Consider the following 20,808-nt stretch of genomic DNA (forward strand, 5'->3'; position numbering starts at 1 on the left):
CATTGATCATGCCTCTGTTCAGGTGCCATCACTTTATATATAGACTGACACCTGTCAGTTCTCCCACACTCTACACCAATCACCACACATTACCTCACGCAGATGTTGCAACAGTCTTCCTGCCACCTCAGCTGTTGTAGGGCAGAACTCTCTCTAAGTAGATCAACTCCAGCAGTAGGTGAAAAGTTCACCTACTGACTACCCTGGGGACACTGTGGTTTTAAGCCTCAACACCTGAGGAGCAGAGAACTTGCAGTGCTAACACGGCACAGTCAGGGAGGCTGTTGCACACATCTCGGCATGCTTTGCAGACTTTCTCAGTCTGCCTGGAGATAAATAGCAGCAGTTCACAGGGCAGCCCTGATTGGTTAATCCAGACTGTTCAAGGTCAGCCTTAGTCTCCTTGCAGCACAATGTGAGGATTGTAAAGGGGATGTGCTCTGCTCTCTGCTTAATTTGAAGCAGTCGAGTCCAGCCTTTCCAACTTTTGTTACTTTTGGCAATAATGCCTTATGTGTGTTCTTTCATGCAGTTACAATACTCTGAGTAGCCCTCTTTCTCTGAGGCTTCTGAGAATTATAACATAGATTTGACAGGAAATAGTAGTTATCTTTGACCATAATACAGTTCTCTCCAGGCAAGTGTTATGCACAACCCAGAGTTTACTACAGAGTTTTCTCTAACTTTGAAGAATCTTGAAAATATGTACCATTAGTTAATTCTTGCCATTACAGTGCTTCAGTAGAGTAGTTAGTTATCAAACAGTACATTATAATGGTGCTATAAGATACATTCATTAATAATAGATTTGAGAAGAGTATTGTTATTTCCTCAGATTTCAAAAAGTATGGATAATGTACAGTTCGTGGTTTATCATTTCAATATTGCTTGTCATATCAAACCTAAAACAGACTGGATTAGTGCAAGAGGGAACTTTATGTAAAGAAATCTAATTGAAAATTTTCATCTTATAAGTCTTATGTTGAGTCAAGCTTCATTTGTTTTATTTTACTTTATCCAAACTACCATTTAGTACCATTCTTATTTGTAAATTTTGTTTACAGGTTCCACTAATGTTTTGGCATATACTCTTCATGGAGTCAAGCACACAGTAACTGCAACACTGCATGTTATAATGGGTAAATATTTGGAAATGTAGGGTCAGATTTCAAATAATTTCTTGTAAAAATAAGTCAGTTGTTTAAAAATAACTCTGCGTTTCACTGTGCTGGATATGACATCATTGACTAATTCACTGTGACAGTGATTTTCCTTGGGATGTTCTAATTCATTATGCATCTTAATAGGGCTTTCTCCCTTGTTACCTTAATTTTTGTTTTTGTATGTGCACGTAAGGTTCAGTTGTAATGTTACAAAACTTTTTAGTTTACTTCCTAATAATAGTTTAAAAAAATAAAAGCATATAGTGTTAATTGCCTGTGGAGGATTTTAATATTAGACCCTCATCTTCCAAACGAGTACCTGTGGGCACATGGAGACATTCCTGAGACTTGGTCTGTGATCACACAGCTTTCTTTTAAGTTGTGTGGGTGTAGATTGGGTCCCACGTGTGCATACATTCACTGGTGCCAGGACATGCACCAGGAATGTGATCTAAGAAACTCAGGGTGGGGAATGAGGCAGGCAGGCTAACGGGTCTGCGGGGGTGCAGATTTGGTGAGCTGGGGGGGGGGTTGGCTGGATTGGAAGGGAGCTGGCAGATTGTTGGGGGGGGGGGGGGGGGATTCACCTGGAGGTGGAGGGGTTGGAGAGCTTAAGAATAGCCCAGTTAGGGTTTGGGAGGTGTGAGAAGATGGGGAACGTGCAGCCCCAGGGTGACCATGCCTGACCTAAGTGCACTTTCTCAGGTGAACTAAGATTGGGCCAGTGATTGTAGAGGTTTGCTTTAGAACAATGGTCCAGGGGAATGGCAAGGCATAATTGAATTCTAAAAACCTGTTTGTGACAAAGTTTCCTTCAAGGCCCGCTGTATCTGAAGCCAGCAGACCCAGGCTGGGAAATTGAAGACAGTACCAAACATGAACAGTGTACCCAAACAAAGATAAGGGACTCTGCAGCATTGGTACCAGGTCATAGTGCCCAATTGCAGAGCCCTTGGGATTTCCAGTTTTGGTGAACAGCCCAAATTAAGAGGCCCAGTAAATAACCAAATTAAGATGTGTGCATGTGATGAGTTTGTTGGAACAAAGAAATATGCTGACAGAACAGAACATGAAGTGTGACGACCACAGGGAGACCAAGCAATGCTATCCAGAGATGAAGTCATCAGAGGGGAGAAAGAATACAAAAGGAGGGATTTCAAGGTCCCCAAGAAGGGAACTCGAGACCACCATGGACAGAGGTCATATCACCACTGGGGTTGTTTGTCCAGATCAGGCAGAGTAGGGTACAGAGGTACAGGTGTGCTGGTGGCAGGAGCAGCAACTTTGAGGAAGACAGGGTCACAGCATGATCTCAGTGTGTGACTGAGGCCTGTGGTTTGGACAAGGGTACAGGCTGTGGTCTGCTTGGGTTAAGTAAGGTAACCTTCTATCACAGGTATGACACAGCCAGGAGCAAAGAAAATTAACCTCTGTGCTAGAGACTGAACAGAGAGAGTCCTTGGGACTCTGGGGCAGTTGTAAATAAGGTTGTATTTGAAACAGGAGCAAAGCCAAAAGGGAACTCAGACACAGTTAAAGGAAGAGCAGGAAGGTTCAGTCCCACCGTGAGATTGGGGATGCAGGAGGGTGTTAAACAGATACCTTGTGATCCTGTGTGCCCCTATGCCTATGGTCATAGCCAGGGACATGGGAGAGACGAGCAATGTTATTGGACACTTGCATATTTTTTTTGTGGCTTTGGTTCATTGCATGCTAGCATGTGTTTTTTATGAATTGGAAAGAGGCAGTAGTAGAGGCAGGGCAGCCATCGGGACTTCTGCAGCCCCTCTTACCAAGACAGAGATGGGAACAACCAGAGGACCCACATGAGAAGCCCTCCTGGATGCCCATCCCAGCCCCAATCTCCTGACACTTTTTTTTTTTTTTAAAGCCCTCACTCACTGGCTGCAGCAGTGGCGATTAGAGACTCTGGGGGCTCCCGGCAGAGACCCCCTGTGCAGCGTGGGGCAGTGGGGATTGCTCCACTCCCTGCCTGATACCTGTGCAGCAGCTACCCCATGGGGCAGCTACCAGACAGCACTCAATGCCCTGCCAAGCCACGCTGCACCCATGCCATGGGGCAGCTGCCACATGGGTGCCGAGGGGTTAGCAATCCCTGCTGCCCCCTGCTGCGTGGGGGGGCTCTGCCATGAGCCCTCAGAGGCCCTGATCCCCACTGCTGCAGCCAGTGATTGCAGGGCTTTTTTAAGTGCAGGGAGGCTGGTGCCAGGCAGGGAATGGGGCTGGGCAGGGCAGCCTTAGGGGCTTCTGCCGCTGCTCCCCCCACTCAGACAGTGGCAGTCACAGTCAGAGGAACCACAGGAGAACCTGTAGCCACCCAGCTGTGCCTGCCTCTCCCCGGCTGATCTGAATCTCTAAATCAGTGCCAAATCTCCAATTCTGGTTCAGCCAAATCGAGTGGATGCAGTGATTTGAATCACTGAATCAAATCACTCCAAATTGGCCAAATCCAAATCTAATACTTCCCTATTTGCACAGGCCTACTAGACAGTCATCTTGATGATCAGATAAGCACTGATTGCTGAATAGAATGCTACCTAAAATGCTGAGTAAAAAGTTTAATAGACATGTCTGGCCATACATTCCCTGGCCCCAGTATGAGAGGCCTGCTTAAACTTCATTATCTAAAACTTGGTTGCCAAGTTAGAGAATGCTGAAGCAGAAAACTGGGGGCATGGGCGACATTCAAACAGTGGTTAAGGGCTGCTCATAACGTTCAGCCTATTGGAGCCCCGGATCACATATGTTGTCATACTTTTCCCAGAACGACTGGTGGAGGTCCTCCCCACAATCTCGTAAACATTCCAGGTAATTGCCTTGATCATGCCTAATTTATAATGTGAAGGTGTAAGACCTTCAAGGAGGGGATTGACGGCTAGAAAATGATATTTAGATGTTTGCTTGTGGGAATTGGCTAACCTCCCCAAACATATGTACAGCTTGGCACTTAAATGGACCTAACTCTAGTTAGGTTGATATAAGTATAATATCTTCCTATCTCTGTGTATATTTTGCTGCATACAACAGATTTGGTGAAGTATCAAGGACATACAGAAGAAACACTCATTAGTTACAAAATCCTTCATATAAAATGTGTACAGTGATTGAAGCGGGCTTTCAATGTATATGAAAAATATGCAATTATTCTTATATTGAATATTATATGTTCTCAGATATTGAATATTATACATATGCTTAAGGGGGTAAAGTTAAGATTACCTTGGCAAACTTAAATTTGCACTTTTGATTCTTAGAAAATTTACTATTCAACGCAAGCATTCCTCTTACGGCAGAAATTTGTATGCAACTTCCTTGATTTTTTTCTTTTAAAAGAAAGAGGGAAAAGTAACCTCAACATGAGTATCTACTTTTGAGATTACAGCAGAACAATTTACTACATAATGTGTACAATCAGCGATGGAATAGCTCTTTTTTCATAGATGCACATATTTCATAAATAGTATTACATAGGCTTTTCATATTGTGCCTGAAATTCCATTCTTTCACATTATTCATACACAAACTCAATGAAAATCCAGAGAGTCTGTTTAATAAAAACTTCCCTTCAGTTTTTTTTTTAAAAACCTGTGCCTGGAATATTGGCAGACTGGTAGTTTATTCAATAAAAACAAAAATGGCAGATGTGTTTTGAAGTATATTTTAAAATTCTTGTAAATCAGCCAGTAAGAACTATAAAGGCTTATCTCTTACTAGTAGGGACTTTGTGCTGAATTTCAATTGCTAGTACCCCCTGTAGAAACACTAGTAAAATAATAAAAATATATATAAATCTTTTCAGTAACATAAATGAATTTATTTAAAGATGGTGCTTAAATTGTCCAAAAAAATCAGAATATTCTGTGTGGAAAAAGTGCTGAATTGCATTTATAAAGCATCTGAATATGAATTCAGAAGATACATTTGTAAAGCCTTAACTTTGTGTGTTGCTCCGTTCCACGTCCATAACTCTTAACTTGCTGAAGAAGAAATTAGTAGCATTCAAGATCTCTCTTTCTCATTTGACCTAGACTTTGCTGATTGTTTCAGCTTAGAAGTATAGGTAAGAGGTAAGCTGTGGTTGGAAAGAAATAGTCTGTTTGCAGCTTTGATGTTGATGTTCATGTTTCAGGACATATTCAACCAGTGGACATCTGCACATTCAGTAGCCCAAGCAAGCTTCTTCGTTTTGGGTTTTCAGCCATGTTTGGCTTTGGTGCAAGGACTCTAGCATTGGCTGAAAAACATCGCTGGATCCCCCCCAACCAGCGGAAAGATTTTGCTGTAATCAGATCCCTAGCAAGTCTTAAGTATGCTAACCCCTTTTTCAAGTTTTTTGTTTTCCTCATGAAAGTGTAATTTTAGCTTCTGGATTTTACTGTATGTTAAGTGATAGTTGGGATTTTTTTATTATGAAAAGGTGAATGAATTTAATCAGACACCACGGTACTGCTGTACATTTGCAGTATTACAGTTTGAAGAGGAAAAACTCCTGAATACTTAATACTGAACTCAGTATCATTTTCAAATTCATTTTAGCCTAGATAAAAAGCACAGACAGAAGTCCGAACATTGGTTTCTGTGGTAATGAATGTCAATGCTTTTCTAGGCCAGAGGAGTGTGAGTTGTCATTTCTGCCTCTGAACAATCCACAGCAGTGCTTTCAGGAGAATGATAGGTAAGTAAAACTGAAATAAGAAGTCCTGTATTGTATGACGTCTGTATTTTGAGGATAATGTGAGAACAAAATGAAATATTGTTTAATGCAGTTTATTGCAACCCAAAATGGAACTTTATTTCTTTGAGGATTATGATATAGACAACTATTAATTTTCATTCTATAAAGTATTCATTTATCTTTGCTGTGCTTTTTACCTCTTGAAACAGGCTGTACAGAAGCAGCAATCAGTACTGTTGATTTCAGTATTACTGTTAATAGTTGAATTATTATTACATAGACTTTAACATAAAACAACAGTGTTTATTTGCTTTGAAAATTTTTCTCATTATTTTAAATTATTTTATACAACACATTCTTTTTAGAATGAAGAAAGACAGAATTAAAAAATCTGGTAAGTTTCAAGTTCCATATTCCTTAAACAGGAACTGCGTTTGGCTTAAACTGAAGTAATACATAGTAACTCTGTTATATTTAGACAGCAAGGATCAGTGGCACAAAATCGAGGGTCATTTCTTGAACGTGAGCATTATGGCAATCCCATGTCTATGTGCAATGGCACCAAGAGGCTTGGCACCTAATACCAGGTCAGTAAGGGCTTAGAGAATTAGAGTAATGTCTGTAAATTCTGGCATCTTACTTCAAAATCTTGGCTTTTCCAGCAAGCCTGTCTAAACCCTCTAAAGTGGGAGGCGGGGGGTGGGGGGGAAATGTGAACAGCACCTGACTCCATAATCTCAGGAATTGTAATCAGTTTTTGAATCTGTCAAATGAGGTCAAGTCATCTAACTAGAATTATCATTGGATAATTACTGTGATTAAATTAGGTGGCAAGTGTGAATTAAGCAGCAGTCATCAAGTAATCTGTCTCAGTTTTTCTTGTTGGGAGGAAACTTGGGCCTTGGATTTCCTATAAAAGCCTCTTAATCTTACACTCTGAAGTTGGGAAATCATGTAGAATATTTTTCTTTTTACTATCTTTTTGCTTAAGCCAGCAGGCAGCAAGCTTTTCAAGCAGCAGGCTGGAACAACCTGGCTCCAGTCCAGTGTGGTCTGGGTGGATTCCATAGTGCATCAATGGTGGGGGCGCTTTCCCTGAGCCTGTGTCAGGGCCAGACAGCTAGGCACTGCACCCATGCTTCCACCGCTTCTTCCAGCTCCCTGCACTGCAGTGGGTGTGGTTTCCAGCCAGTGGCGAGCTGCCCTGGGGTGGGCAGCTGGAGGCTGTTCCATGCTGTTATCGCATCTTGCCACAGCTGGGAAGTGGCAGGGTATGGGGCGGGAAAGGAGAAGGGGCAGCAGCATGGAAACAGCTTCCAGGTGGCTGGCCCTGATATAGCCAGGGGGCACTAGGGGGCAGGGGGAAGAAGCAAGAGTGGCAAAGGGCACCGCTGGCAGTTGCCCAACCCCTGGTGAAGCTTCTTGCTGCTTAGCCCCAGCATGGGCCTGGGCATGGGCAAAAGCCTTCAGGTTCTGTGGGCCAGACCTAGTGGTTCTCTTGACCATATGTTACCAACCCCTGATCTAAGCTAATTTTTGCATCAAAATTAAGCCTGTAACCAGTACAGCCTTTGCTCCTGTCACCAGTTTTTGGTTTTTTTTTGCCCCTTACCCATCACATTTTCTGCAGCCTGTGATCTCTGTGAAATATTTTGGTTGAAATATAGGACTCCTAGTTGTGTCCCCTGCAGCCACAGAGTGTGTATCTCCATGCTCTTTAGAGCTGCCATTGAGATTAATGAAGACTTATCAAATCACCAGTATTTTTTTCTCCAGACTCAATAATGCTATTTCTTTCAGACTTCCCTCATAAGGCGCATTTCCTAGGCCTCTAATCATTTTTGTCACTTTACAGTAGAGTCCTTTTAATTTATCCATATTTTTTTTGAACCATGGGGTCAAAAGTAGAGGTGGTACTTCAAGTGAGGCCTCACAGATGCTGTATAGAGAGGAAGAGTCACTTGCCTTGATTTGCAAGTGACACTTCTGTTGCTTTATATTCAGTTTATGGTTCACTATTAGGCCTATATGAAGCAGCAAGTATTCAATTCAGATTTGGCTGATTCGGAGGGACAGTGATTCAATTTGATAAGTCAAATCACTATCCAATTTGATTTGGCTGAATCGGATCCGAGGATTCAGCGCTGCTTCAGAGATTTGGCCATAAACTAAACAGCCATCAGTCCTCAATGCTGGACGTAGCTGCCTCCAGCTGGTAATCCTGTTGTGGTGGGCGGAGGGGAAGGGAAGGGGCATGGAGGGGGGTGCAGATCAATGCCCCTACAGTGATGTAGGGGCATTGATGTGCTATGGGCCGCAGCTTGCACTAGTGCCTTGAGCGCAGCCCTGGCTCCACCCGTGGTGTGCAGCTGGGAGGCAGGCGATTGGCCCTGGCTCCACCCGACCTGCAGAGCACAGACCAGCAGCGAGGGCTTGCCACCTGGAACGCAGCCTTGGCTGGGGAGGGGGTGGGGCGGCTTGCACCGCTGTGCACCACCAGTCTGGGAGCTGCTCATGGGGTGGCTTGTCCAGTGGCTGCTCCCACCGCCTTTCTGGGAGGGTGTGGGATGGGGGCATGTGCACCAGGATCTGTGTGGGGCAGGCAGGGCCAGGACTGCACCAACAAAAAGCACTGGGATCGGGGGCTATGCCTCCCCCCACACTGTTAGCCCACCCAGCATGGGGCCAGCACAAGACTGAGCCCCTTTGCTGCCTCCAGACAAACTGTGCACAGTGGCAGGAGCTGGCCCAGCCTCCTGGCGCCTCATGGACAAGCAGTGGCTTCACCCCAGCTGGGTGGGCAGCAGTAGGGCATGGTGGGGGGGGGGCGTATGTTCCAGCTGAAGACTCACTGCAGCCCCCCCATAGGCCCCGCTCTGCAGACAGGCAGAAGACAAGATAGGTTTGCACCTTACACACTAATTCAGATAGGCATAAGCTTTTGTAAACAATAGCTTACTTCCTCATATGGTATGATTGGACCTGCAGTGATCAGGGTTTCTAAATAGAAAACAGGAATTTAAATACAAAGGGTAGAGAAGGGGGAGAAAAGGAGAGGGGCACTACTGAGAGAAGCAAAGGTGGTAAACAGGACAGTAAAACCATGGGGACTCAGAGGTTATAAAAGTTGGTCCAGGTATTGGGATAAGAATCCATAGACTTGATGTAGGCTATACATACCCCAGTCCAGTCTGTAGATGATGTCTTATTCCACGATTTTGTGTTCAAGTCAGTTTTTAAAGTTTCATTCTTTAAGAACAGTATTTGTTTGCGGACAGGGCGGAAGAATGTGATAGAAACAGAGCAGTGTCATACTCCAGGATAACATTCTTTATGGATGGATATATATGCCACTCTCCCCTGCCTTCTGTAGCTTGATAGCATGCTTTTTCTGTTAATGTTTTATTTTATGGGCTTCTAAGTCCCTTTGCTGAAAGATGGTCGATACTAAAACATACACCTGACTTAATATGACGTGATCCCTACCCCAGGGGGCTTGCAGTCAGGTCCAAGTTTGGGGCCCACTGATGTGAGAAGCACTGACACTTACAGACAAGTATCCACATTCTCAGATTTGGCAGTTTGCTTTAATGAGAGTTAGGTACTTAAATGCCCCTGAGCATTGTCCATAAGAACAGAGCCTCTTGCTCATCATTATTAGTGACAGCTTCCACTTTGCACAAAACTCCTTTAATTGTCATTTATGTCCGATCCACAGACTGAATAGAACTTTAGTGAGAATTGCAAAAAAACCCTGAATAGTCGTCATAGCCGTAATTCCACAGGATCTTTATTTAGCTACATCCAGAAGAAGCATATTCTAAATGTTACGAAGGCAGTCTTTTATAGTAATAAAGGTGTAAGTTTAAATAGTATTAAATGATTTCTATTAAGATGAAATATACAGATATTCATTTTATTGTAGTCCCCTAAAATTTATATATGAAGTTTGATATAAATATTAATCCTTTTTTGTAGAACAATGAATTTAAAAAAATAACAAAACATTATTCTCTGCTGGCTTTCTGTCTATATTGTTTTTCTAAAACTAATTGATCAAAAAAATGAAAAGCAGTCTACCTTTATCTTGTGCCTGCTGTTAGCTCAGGATCTATGGTTTCAGTTTACCCTTCCTTTAAAATAATCTGTAATTTTCTCCTTTTTTGATGGAATTTCCTGTGTAAAACACTAGAACAATGAAACTGGATGTGTAATTCTATCACGGTAGTTTTATTAGACGGTATCTCTTCTTTTCTCCTTAAGTAGTCTCAAAATAAGAGGTTCTTAGGAATAAACCAAGTTACAAATATAATTGTTGGATGATTGTTTAGTAAGTAACTGAGTCAAAATCACTTAAGTGTACTGAAAATTTCTAAATAAATTTACGGAAGTTAATTTTGTTATTTACTAGAAACAAGTATAAAGTCTGTGAATTTAGTCCAAGAATTAAAGCCTGTTCAATGTATCATATTACATTATTAGTTTAGTTTAATCAAAATGTACTTTTTTCAGGTTGAATAATGGAAGCCTGGCTCTTATTGTTGTACGAAACACTTCTCGGGCAGACTTTATAAAACATCTAAAAAGATATGCCAGTGTAAAAAATCAGGTACAGTTAATCCTTTTTTGTGATTATAGAAGAGCTGCTAATCATGAAGGTAGACATGCTACAGGAGTTAATATTAGTGTCCTTACAAGGAGACTTAGTTTCCTGTCAGAATACATTAGCTCCCTTTTATCTGATTTTTGAAAATCACCAATCAGACTAATACTGATTAACCTATTTCAGTCCATCTGTTGAGGTTTAGTTTATACATAGTTTATGCCAATAGTTTCACAAGCGTGTAAAGCTGAACCAAAATGCAGTGAAATTCTATACTTAAATTTGAGATTAAGGATACATATGAAGGGCCAGATGCAACTCTCCAGAAAAATCAAGCATTTAATTCAACAACTTTGGCCAATCATTTTATGTTCTAATGGCCACAATACCTCTAATAAATTACGTCATTTGATTTTAGTCAGTTACAATTTCCAAACCAGGGTTTGAAAATTCACACTTCAAAAACATTGTCAGTATTCCATCTTTATTTATCTACATCAATTAAATTGCATTTGAGAGAGAGCTTTTCCCCCTGCATTGATCCTTTAAATGCACAGATAAGTGTTTCTTATGAGAAAGTCTACTGATCATCTTTTTACTTAATGTTATGTCCAGTTTAATCAGTCATAGTCACATTTAAGTTTCTTTCAGGTAATCATTAAAAATATAAATCTGTTGCAGGGACATTATTCCTCTTTTTTTTTTTTTAATCAGCTCCATTGGGAGTGCTGGCAGTGGCTTCAGGAAAAGCTCTGTACCTTCCTTATTTGGTCACTGTAGCACTCTTACAGAGGGAAAGCTTTACAGGTTTATACTTGCCTCTTTGGGTGAGTAATGATGGACAAGCCAGAAAAAGCACAGCTGAAGTGCTGGTCATTGAAATACACATAATTTCGGGAACCAACCAAATTTAATCTGGAAGTGAGAGTAGGACAATAAAAATGGAGTCACTATTTGGATTAAGTCACTATTCAGACTAAAATAGTTTATTAGATTATAAATAATGCATTTCATGAGATTAAAGCCAGATTCAAGTGTTTTAGTGTGTTTAAAGAGAAAAAAAACAAGCGTTTAAGTACTTGTAGTAGATAAATAAGCTGTTTTTAAGTTATGTCTTTTGTCTTTGTTAATAATGATGTTTGTTTGGTTTAGTTTAATTTCCCCTTTGTTGAGACCTACACTGCTCAGGAAGTGAAAATCCAGCCAATATTTAAGAGTGGATATGAAACTGAAGACCACGTGCCTGAGGAAGGAAATTACCCCTGGAATATAGATGGAGATTTAATGGAAGGAGCATTAGAAGTTCATGTTCGGTAAGGCTAAGCATAGCAATGCTGAACTCATCACATCTGGTGAGCCAGTCTGCAGGACTAGCAAGCACCTGAGAATGATTAATGGGCAGTTAAGCATTACTTACACCTAGTTAAATATACTTGTATGCAAGAGATAATAGTTGCAATCCTATTATTTTTCCTGTTACAAGGAAGAACCAAACATGACATTTTGCATATATCTGTCTCTGTGTATCAAATTAGTGTGTTAATAAAGTGGGAAAACAAATGTCTAGCACCCATAGGGACCTCTGTCCTGAGAATTATCTTTGGATAACTTTATTGTCCAAGAAAGCCAGTCAGCAAACAGGATAGGAATTTTTTGTTTTTTTTTGTCTGTTTTTTCAGTTTGAAGCTCTAAATATTGCAAAACAAATTTTTGCATTGTGTTCTATGGGATTTTTTTGTTATCAAGCAGAGTTTTTTTATTTTTTTTAAAATGGCTGCTTAAGCAACTGTTACAATTTTGCTACAATATTCCATGTTTGTAAATACTGAACAAGGAGAACTACACATGTAAGCGTTCATATTTACTGCTGCCCATTCTGTCATCATTTAATCCTGTGGCATAGAATGCAGTGCTAACTTTGTTGATCAACATGAGCTAAATTTATTCTTCAGGAGAAAAAATACATCACATTAAATTGAAAAGGAGGCTTCTATGAAAAAACAGGTCAAGACTTAATTATCTACCAGGCAGAAGGCAGGGGAAATTTGCACTCAGGGATGTTCAACTTCTAAGCCACAGGCCACACAAACACCCCACCCCCCACACACCCCTGCTGCTTTGTGTGGGCAACTCTCTTCCCCTCTCCGCTGCACTCAGCACTCCCTCACTTGTGCACTGTGCACCCTCCATGAGTACCGTCCCCCCACTATTGCCTTGTGCAAGTGTGATCTCCCTTTCCCTTCCTGCATGTGGCCTGGACTCACCCACAGCCCCCTGAGCTGCACTGCACTGCTTGGCCCCTGGGGCAGGGGCAAGAAGTGGCAGCCAGAGGAAGGTTGGGGAGCCTGGAGGATCTGGCTATTTGGTTACAACCAAAGTGATAGGAGAGCAGTGGCCAGTTGAGCCCAGGGGCTGCAACTTAACCCAGGTGGCCTGCAAGCCACTGGCTGGACCACCCTTGACTAACTAAATGCATAAGTTTTCATAAGTAGCAGCCTGCTTCATCAGATACAAGAAGGGACTGCAGAAAACAGAGGTTCTAACTAGAAGCAGTGATTAAACTACAAAAGGTAGGGAAAGAGGAGCAAAAAGAAGAGACCTCGGCTGAGAGTAGAAAGGTGAGTACGACAGAAGAAACAATTAACCTGTTGTTAACCCTCTTCCTTCCTATGTATCTGATTAGTCTGTAAAGTGCAAATCTAACTTGCCTTCTGTCTGATTTCAGACTAACACAGCTAACTTTCTCTGTTAATTGCCTGCCTGCCAGCCAGCGAGCCCTGAATTTTACAATCTGAGTTTCCTGCTTGGAAATGCCCTGACTTCTGTGTATTTGTGGATTTAACTAAAATCATGATAGTATACAATAACATAAAATTTCTGAGACTGACAAAACTTAGTACTGACAGAGAATAGTGAAAATATCAGGAGTCCAGGACCATGTCTCTAATGTTAATCATCAGTACATGTACTAGTGATTAACCCTGAGTTGGGAATGGGAGCTGGATCATTCTATAATAGCTCTGTACCTAGGGATCTACCAAACTTGAGGTAGCTGCTGGCCAATTTCATGCAGGTGTCTTCATGGGCAGAGCGTGAGAGGCTTACTCTACACCTTTGATAGGCTGAGGGGCATTGGTGCTCCTTCTCACTACTTGGCTAGGAGTGTTGACTGTCATGCAGCCCCTTTCCTTGCTGTGATTTAAGTATGTCCCTATCTGTAACCAACAAGAAGCATGGAGCTTATGAAGGGATACTCATATGGTGAATGAGGTTTGCATGTAGGAAAAGAAAAAGCATTATATCCCTTTCTTTCATTCCATAATTGTTTTAATAATCCAAAGCAGATTGCAGCTAATATGGTTGCAAATCAGATACATTTTATCCTTAAAGGAAGTGATGTGAAAATAGAATTAATGAATATATTTTTAAATAAAATATATTTTTATTTCTTAATTTCATAGGGTTCATCCTCAGCTTATTAACCTTTATGGAGTGAGTGTCGATGACCTAGATGATTCCAAAGCAACATGCAGTTGCCTATAGAAGAAAAGTAGTATTCTTATGCTGCAGTTTCTGCATAAAGGGATCATGTTCTAATATACAGAATAATTTTGGGGACATAGACCTTCACTTACTGAATTCTTGGGTGCAGGATCAGTGTCTTAATTAGAACACTGTTAATAATTAATATTTTATATGAGTCTTGCTTATGTGGAGGTGTTTAATAAATTAAATTGTATATTTATTAATGTAAAATAACATGTTTATTTTAAATTTTACAGACTGCAAATTAATAGTCAGTATATTTTTGTATACTTTATATATGTGTCTTTTAATGTGATTACCAGAATTCTTGTAAAAATTAAAGCTGTTAAACAAAAAATATTGTAGTGATTAAATAGGGCAGTTAATCATTGCAGGTTTCCAGTTTACTTTGCAGCCTGATTACACCACATTTGTTTGAGTTCAGAAGCAGTTCATATTAGAAATAATCTTGTTCAAATCAGTAGAACTAGTGATTGAATAAAATGCTACTTGCTCTCTGGCAGGGTGGTATGTATATTCTGGATTTTTATGATGCACTATAATTTCCAGATAATCTGCGATCTTTAAATGAGATGATGTAAAAATGTTGTTGCTGTCAGCATATTTTTCATTGGGAAGCAATAAAAAGGCATATGCTGATGCCATAAACTAATTAACTGTATACAAATAGTATTCCTTTAAAGAGGAACGAAGGCTACAATCTAATCTTTTTATAAGAGCACATTCAAAGCTTATCAGGTTTGAGATGCACCCCATATAATGCATTATTTTTGGTGGAATAAGGCAGTACTGATGAATAAGGTTTCTAACTAGATTTTAAATATTATTTTCAGTCTGCATAAACTTTGTCTGCTTCTGTACAGGGTAACTTAATACATTAAATGATAAACACTAATATTTTGCAAGACAGAGACAAATTAGGATTCCTGTTTTTAGGGGAACTAACTTTTCATGTACCATGGCTATGACTGGAAGATTTGCCCCTCTTCTCTTCAGCGGGAGGACTATAACATTGGATATTGGCATTAAAAAAAATTAGGTGACTTGACTGTTGGATTACTACAGAACATTATGCTGCATTGCCTCATGACTAAAACACATGCTTCTCTCTATTTGTCCCTAAAGTCTTGATTTTAAAGCAAGAGTTAATTACTGGCTGTTTAAATTGTGCATGGTTCTTTGCTGAATCAGGATCCAAGGCTTTAAATGGAATTACTGAGGATTTAGGAACCGAGAACAAATTTATTGATATTTTAATATATATTAAATTTTATCCCATAAAGCCATTTGTTATAAAAAATTTGCTAATTTTCTTTCTTTAAATCCTATATTTCATAAGTACTGTAGTACTAGCAAATTAATGTAGATAAGTATATCTCTTGAAAATGACAAGGAACAGGTTAGTGTCTGTTTCTATCCTATTCATATATCACTCACATTTAAGTTTACTGGAACAGCAGAAAAGGTACTTGTGGACAGGACTTCTCCTAAAGAAGTTGCCAGATAACTTGCAGTATGGGCAATTACAAGTAGAGACTATGGTTAAAGTTCTGCTTTCCATTTACACTAGCATAAATTCAAAGCAACTCTATAGTCTTCGAAAGAACTACTCTAGATATGTGCCATTACAATTGAAAACAATTGAGTACTATAAGTTAATTCCTTAAAACACAGTACTAGGTTTAGCTAATACATTTAGTTGTACTCCTTATTAGACAATCAAATGTAATTTGTAACAGCACAGATTCAGTCTCAGTTTATTACATGACTGCAAATTATTGTCAGCAAAATAATTAATCAAGAGAGAAGATTCCCTGTATATTAATTTATTTTTTAAAATTAAAAAGTATATCATTGTAAATCATGATATCAGGCATTTTACATCTTAATATTTTATTCAATTCATGAATTTTGCTTGCGTGTCAGAAATACCCAACTGAAGGGACAGCGGGGAAGTAATGAAAGACTTGTGGCAGAAGAAAAGTCCAGGGAAAGAAAAGGAGGAGAACAGAGGTTCCGGAGCAGCTGCTCCGTGACGCTAGAGTGAGCTGTGGGAGAGAGGGGTGGGGCCGGAGAGAACGGGGAACAGGAGGTGACGGGCGGAGCCGGCAGGAGAGAGATTGGTAAAAAAGGGCTCCCAGGGAGTGAAGAGGACCAGCAAGACTGGCTGGTCAGAGAGACTCCAGCGAGAGAGTCTGGGGCGGTAACCTTCTTAGAGGAAGCAGACCAGGACCAGGGAACCATCCTCCCATGCTGAGGATATTAAGACTGGGCAGTTGTTGTCAGGGGCCATGTCAGTACCTGGTCTGGCAAGACTGTAATTTAAAAAAAAAAAAGAGAGGGAGGGAGATTTGAAGAGATAAATCGCTGCAAGTCCCAAAGAAGAGGGACTATGCCTGGGGAATAAAACGAGAAATGGAGAAAATAAGACTCAGGGCAAAGAGAACTGGACTGATTCAAAGCCATTGATAAGCAGTACTCGGGCAAGTTGAATTTTATATCTGAACTGGATCTGGTTTAAGTTGGTACATCTGTGTAACTGATGTAAAGAAGCAGTAGGGCTACACGTAAGTTAGAAAAACTGATAAATAAAAGGACATTGTAAACTTGACTTGAAAGGCGTCAGGTTATCATTGCAAGTTGAAGATTGACCCATTGTATGTCTTGCAAGGAAAACTAAAAAGGGAGAGTACAGGTGGATTCCTTGGGCTCTTCCTCGTGACAGATTGCCAGCTACTATGATGGTAGATAATAATTAACACCTCCCGACTTATAACCCCGTAGATCAACAAAGACATGGCAGGAGTGAGTTGGTAAATACTGTTATATGATTAGGTGGTGCAATCTGATATACGGAAGACCTGGAGAACACACCGGGTCAGATGTGACCCCCCCCCACCAACCAATGTACATGCTTATACTACAATTTGCAAAGCAAACATAATTTTCTAAATCAACATTAGTGCATTTACTTGCACACTAAAGTATTTCCAAAAATCTGTTATAACCTCATTTTTTGCACTGTTTGGATTAAAGGAATTTTAACGCTTTCAGTATTTGAGGCATCTTTTTACAACACTTCAGGATAATCTGTTAAAAATTCATTAAAGTGCAGTGGTTCACTTGACTCAGTGCTCCTAAATTGTCATTGTAGAACAAACTTTTTATACACAATTCATAGTTTTTCTAGACAAAAATATTTTGTACATATTCAGTTGTTTGCCTTTATTATAATGCAAATTATTTTAGAACAGAAAACTGACTGGTAGGCATCAAACCTGGTACAGTAGTTAGGGGTGTGAAATGTATGATACCAGCTGAAATAAATAGAAACTACAGGTATAGAGAAAGTTTGGCTCTATTATCTTTGGGTTTTCTCTTTCCTCCCTTAAATGTCATTTTTGGCAAAAAAAATATGCATTTCAAGAGCAAGAGAAATTACTTTCAGAAAGCTATTTTGTTATTATAGTCCGAGACTAAATTCTGAACTGACATTACACCATCAATTTGATATATATTCAAACATATAAAAAAAGAGTTTTCTACCAGCAGTCCAGAAATAGCCCAAAGAAAAGGAGATATAGGAAATAAGATGTTCCTTTTAAAATTAATTTAGTGACAAGATGAAGTTGCACAGAACTAGAGAATAAAATTCTTTCCCTTTAGAACAGGCACTAATTCACTGAAGATAAGTTAATTTTTGCAGTCACTTATCTAGCTGCAGAGGCCACCTGTTGGAGCAGAGAAGTAGTTCAGTGCCCATATCCACTTTGTCTTTGTCTTTAACCTTTCCTTTGACTGTCTCCAGTGGGTGTCAGCTGTAATAATTTTTCTGCTGAAAAATGAATCTCAACAAATACTTCAAGTTAAATCTCACTGCTGCTATTTCATTAAACAGCTTGCATGTGGTTGGTTAACTAAGGATTGTACTTCATCCAACAAAATTAAATGATGATAAGAAAAAAAGACCTAAACACCTCCACATCTTTTCTCAGATGCTGGAGTAAAAAATTGTCCTGAGTAATGCAATGCTCCAAATATTCCTGCAAATAAATAAAATAAATATTTGTTTTTGAAAACATAAGTGTCTTTCAGGGCCATCATTGGGCCTTGGTGTTTGAGTACAGCTAATTCTTTTTCTCCTGTTACTGGCAAGTTCCCTGTTCAAGGTGGTTAATACTGATGACCTAAAATAAGTCATTCTTTCCATGGCTAAAAGCACTTTTGCTGCACCTTCAAAGGTACAATATAGAGCTCCTAGACCAAAGAAAGGGGGTGGCTAACATGGCTTTGACACTGTTTTGAACTTCCTATGCCTGGGATAACTCTTGGGACCTCCAGCACTATCCAAAATCTCCACAGAAGCAAAAGGAACCTCATGACTGTCTATACACAATGTATTCACAACTGTCCTCCCTGGTTGCTCTAGCCCCACCCCCCAGCGTAGATTGCCAGAACAGTATAGACTCCAGTTAGAAGACAGAAGAGTGCTAACTCAGTTATTCGTTCCAGGACCAAACACTTAAGATCTCATTATCCAGGAATGGTTGATATCATACTACTTTGCAGGAACTCCTCTGGTAAGACATGCTCTCCGTTTTATTTGTGTAGTGTTCTTGCATGTATTTGAAGCCAAGAGAGTGGTTATTCTGGTATTTGCAATATCATTCTTAACTGAATCTTTAGATGAAGAAACTTGTCATTGACGTTTTAGTATGGCAATGTTGTTAAGCTGTAATTTTCCACAGAGTTCAGGGATATCAAATGCATGTTCTAAGGCAGTTTTCTTGTCATCCATATTCAGCACATAAGTTAACCTGAGTGTTAAGTTCTCTGTTTGAAAGAAGCCTTTAATTGTCATCATGATCTTCTTTTTCCTTGCCTTCTACAAGGCTCAAACTTTCCCTTCCATTCTGGTCTTCATGGACAAGTTTATCTGGTCTTTTAAAGAAGCCCATCTGAAATGAATAATTGCAGATTCAACTGGTATATATCAGCAAATTCTTAATGATATATCAATTTAATATAACACATGCACCATACATAAGTTATTTAAAAAGCATAACAGGCTCAGATGAAATGCAGGCAGAGGTGAGCAAGAGTGGTCAGCTTTTCACCGTATTTGGGGGTTTTATGGAGTCAGGGTTGTAACTCACTAATGTAAAGAAAGATAGGCTGTTTTAACTTCTGATTTTTTCTAATTGGTACACAATATACCAAAGAAGAAAGCATCTCTTATGGCAGTTTTAGTACTGGGTCAGTTGTCTCTCTTCACACATACAGTATGCATAATTGGGTTGTGAACTGTGAAAAGCAGAGTTTAAAATACTTCCCAGCTAAGATTAGTAATGGAACCCTGACATCACACATGTATTACATGGCGAATGCTAGCTGGAGAACGCCCACTTAATTCTCATTCTTTTTGTTTTTTTGACTACAGAAAAATAATGGTGCAGTTTTTCTGGGGCAAAAAACCCTAAGACTACAGCTATGGATTTCTATTTGATATCTGTGGGTTTATCTTGTGAAGCATGTTTATAAACCTAACAGTGTTTACATTGTGTGGCACTCTTGAAAGGATCTCAGCACACTCCAGGCTGCCATGGCACCCTGGTTGAGAATCACTGCTTTAGGGCTTTCCTCTGGCTAAGAGCAGACAACATTTTCAAGTATTTACACGATAAGCTTAAAATGAAAAAAGCTATTCAAAGCTGGGAAGAAACACGCCCATCTACATGTCAAATAAAGACGTCAAAGAATTAAATTACAGCAACCTACAAAAACTTGCCTTTTTGGTTTTGGGTGGAAATTATACAGTTGTTGCCTGTAAATAAGTAATCAAGTGATGGTGACTACAATAACATAAAATGAAGTGCTGATGTGAAAACAATTGAAATAAGATTATAAAGGAAAAAACCCTACCTTCCATAATAAGAATGAAAGAGCCGAAAACAAAATAATGCCAGCTACAGAACTGCATCCTATAATTATCATGGTGACATGATATTTTGTCTTTTGGTTATGTACTCCTTCCAAAATGACCTATACAAAGTAGGCAAAACATATAAACCTTGAGTATTAGTAGATTTAATTTCCAAATTATGGTAAAAATTAAGAAATCACAATATAACACAAGCTAGTAATTATTAGGTTATTACATATCTATGTACATAATTCTGTAATTTCTGAGATGCTTTTTCATTTAATGTACTTAAAGAATTCTTACATGTGCAACTTGTTTTCTCTTGTGTAGTTCAATGACTTTTGGATTTTTTTCTAGCGATGCTTTCGCTTTTATTTCAAACTTAAGTGTTGATGCTTCATCCTGGTTAAGGAAAAAAGACAATCATGCCTTGTGCCATCAAATGAAAAATAAAGTGTAATATGTTGGAGGAAATTACCCCATTGTACAAGAAACACAGTTGTTTGTGGCTTGCCTCAATTTACAAACCAAGGCAGTGCCAGAGCCAAGAATAAAGCCATGACATATGAACCCAATCCTGAAATTTAGTGCTGCCTCTCTCGAAAGGAGTGTGTGTGTTAATATACTTATACAATTCACTTGGGATTATGATACTAGTTCTAATCAAAGATGACATCTTTAAAGAAGAGGAAGTTCTGACAAAGCTAAACACTTTGTGGAACAGATGGTACAAACTAGGTTCGGGTTTCTATACCAAAGGCTTTTTTTTCCTTTTTGTTCTAGACCTGAACCCATTCTGTGACTAAAAAAGAGATGTCCCCATATTAACAGAACCCCTGTGCATGACATTATTAGAATGTTCTTGCACCAATCAGTC

The 20,808-nt window shown here is 39.6% G+C and overlaps 2 protein-coding genes across 2 annotated transcripts in view; one reads left to right on the top strand and one right to left on the bottom strand.

Moving 5' to 3' along the window:
• CERKL (ceramide kinase like) overlaps positions 1-14,879 on the top strand; it is a gene marked incomplete at its 5' end in the record, with an annotated part of 103,712 nt that extends 88,833 nt beyond the window's left edge. The window contains 8 exons of the mRNA XM_019554101.1: positions 1,065-1,139; positions 5,314-5,491; positions 5,791-5,859; positions 6,225-6,253; positions 6,338-6,446; positions 10,372-10,468; positions 11,615-11,775; positions 13,924-14,879. Of these exons, the coding sequence (XP_019409646.1) occupies positions 1,065-1,139; positions 5,314-5,491; positions 5,791-5,859; positions 6,225-6,253; positions 6,338-6,446; positions 10,372-10,468; positions 11,615-11,775; positions 13,924-14,005 (800 nt within the window). The remainder of the gene's footprint in view (positions 1-1,064; positions 1,140-5,313; positions 5,492-5,790; positions 5,860-6,224; positions 6,254-6,337; positions 6,447-10,371; positions 10,469-11,614; positions 11,776-13,923) is intronic.
• A 2,847-nt stretch (positions 14,880-17,726) lies between these two features.
• Positions 17,727-20,808, bottom strand: part of ITGA4 (integrin subunit alpha 4) — a gene marked incomplete at its 5' end in the record, with an annotated part of 56,543 nt that continues 53,461 nt past the window's right edge. Inside the window, 3 exons of the mRNA XM_019554100.1 lie at positions 17,727-18,966; positions 19,931-20,050; positions 20,235-20,333. Coding sequence (XP_019409645.1) covers positions 18,859-18,966; positions 19,931-20,050; positions 20,235-20,333 — 327 coding nt within the window. The remainder of the gene's footprint in view (positions 18,967-19,930; positions 20,051-20,234; positions 20,334-20,808) is intronic.

This window comes from Crocodylus porosus, unplaced genomic scaffold (genome assembly GCF_001723895.1).
Source record: "Crocodylus porosus isolate Cpor-Errol unplaced genomic scaffold, CroPor_comp1, whole genome shotgun sequence".
In the NCBI taxonomy this organism is placed as follows: domain Eukaryota; kingdom Metazoa; phylum Chordata; order Crocodylia; family Crocodylidae; genus Crocodylus; species Crocodylus porosus.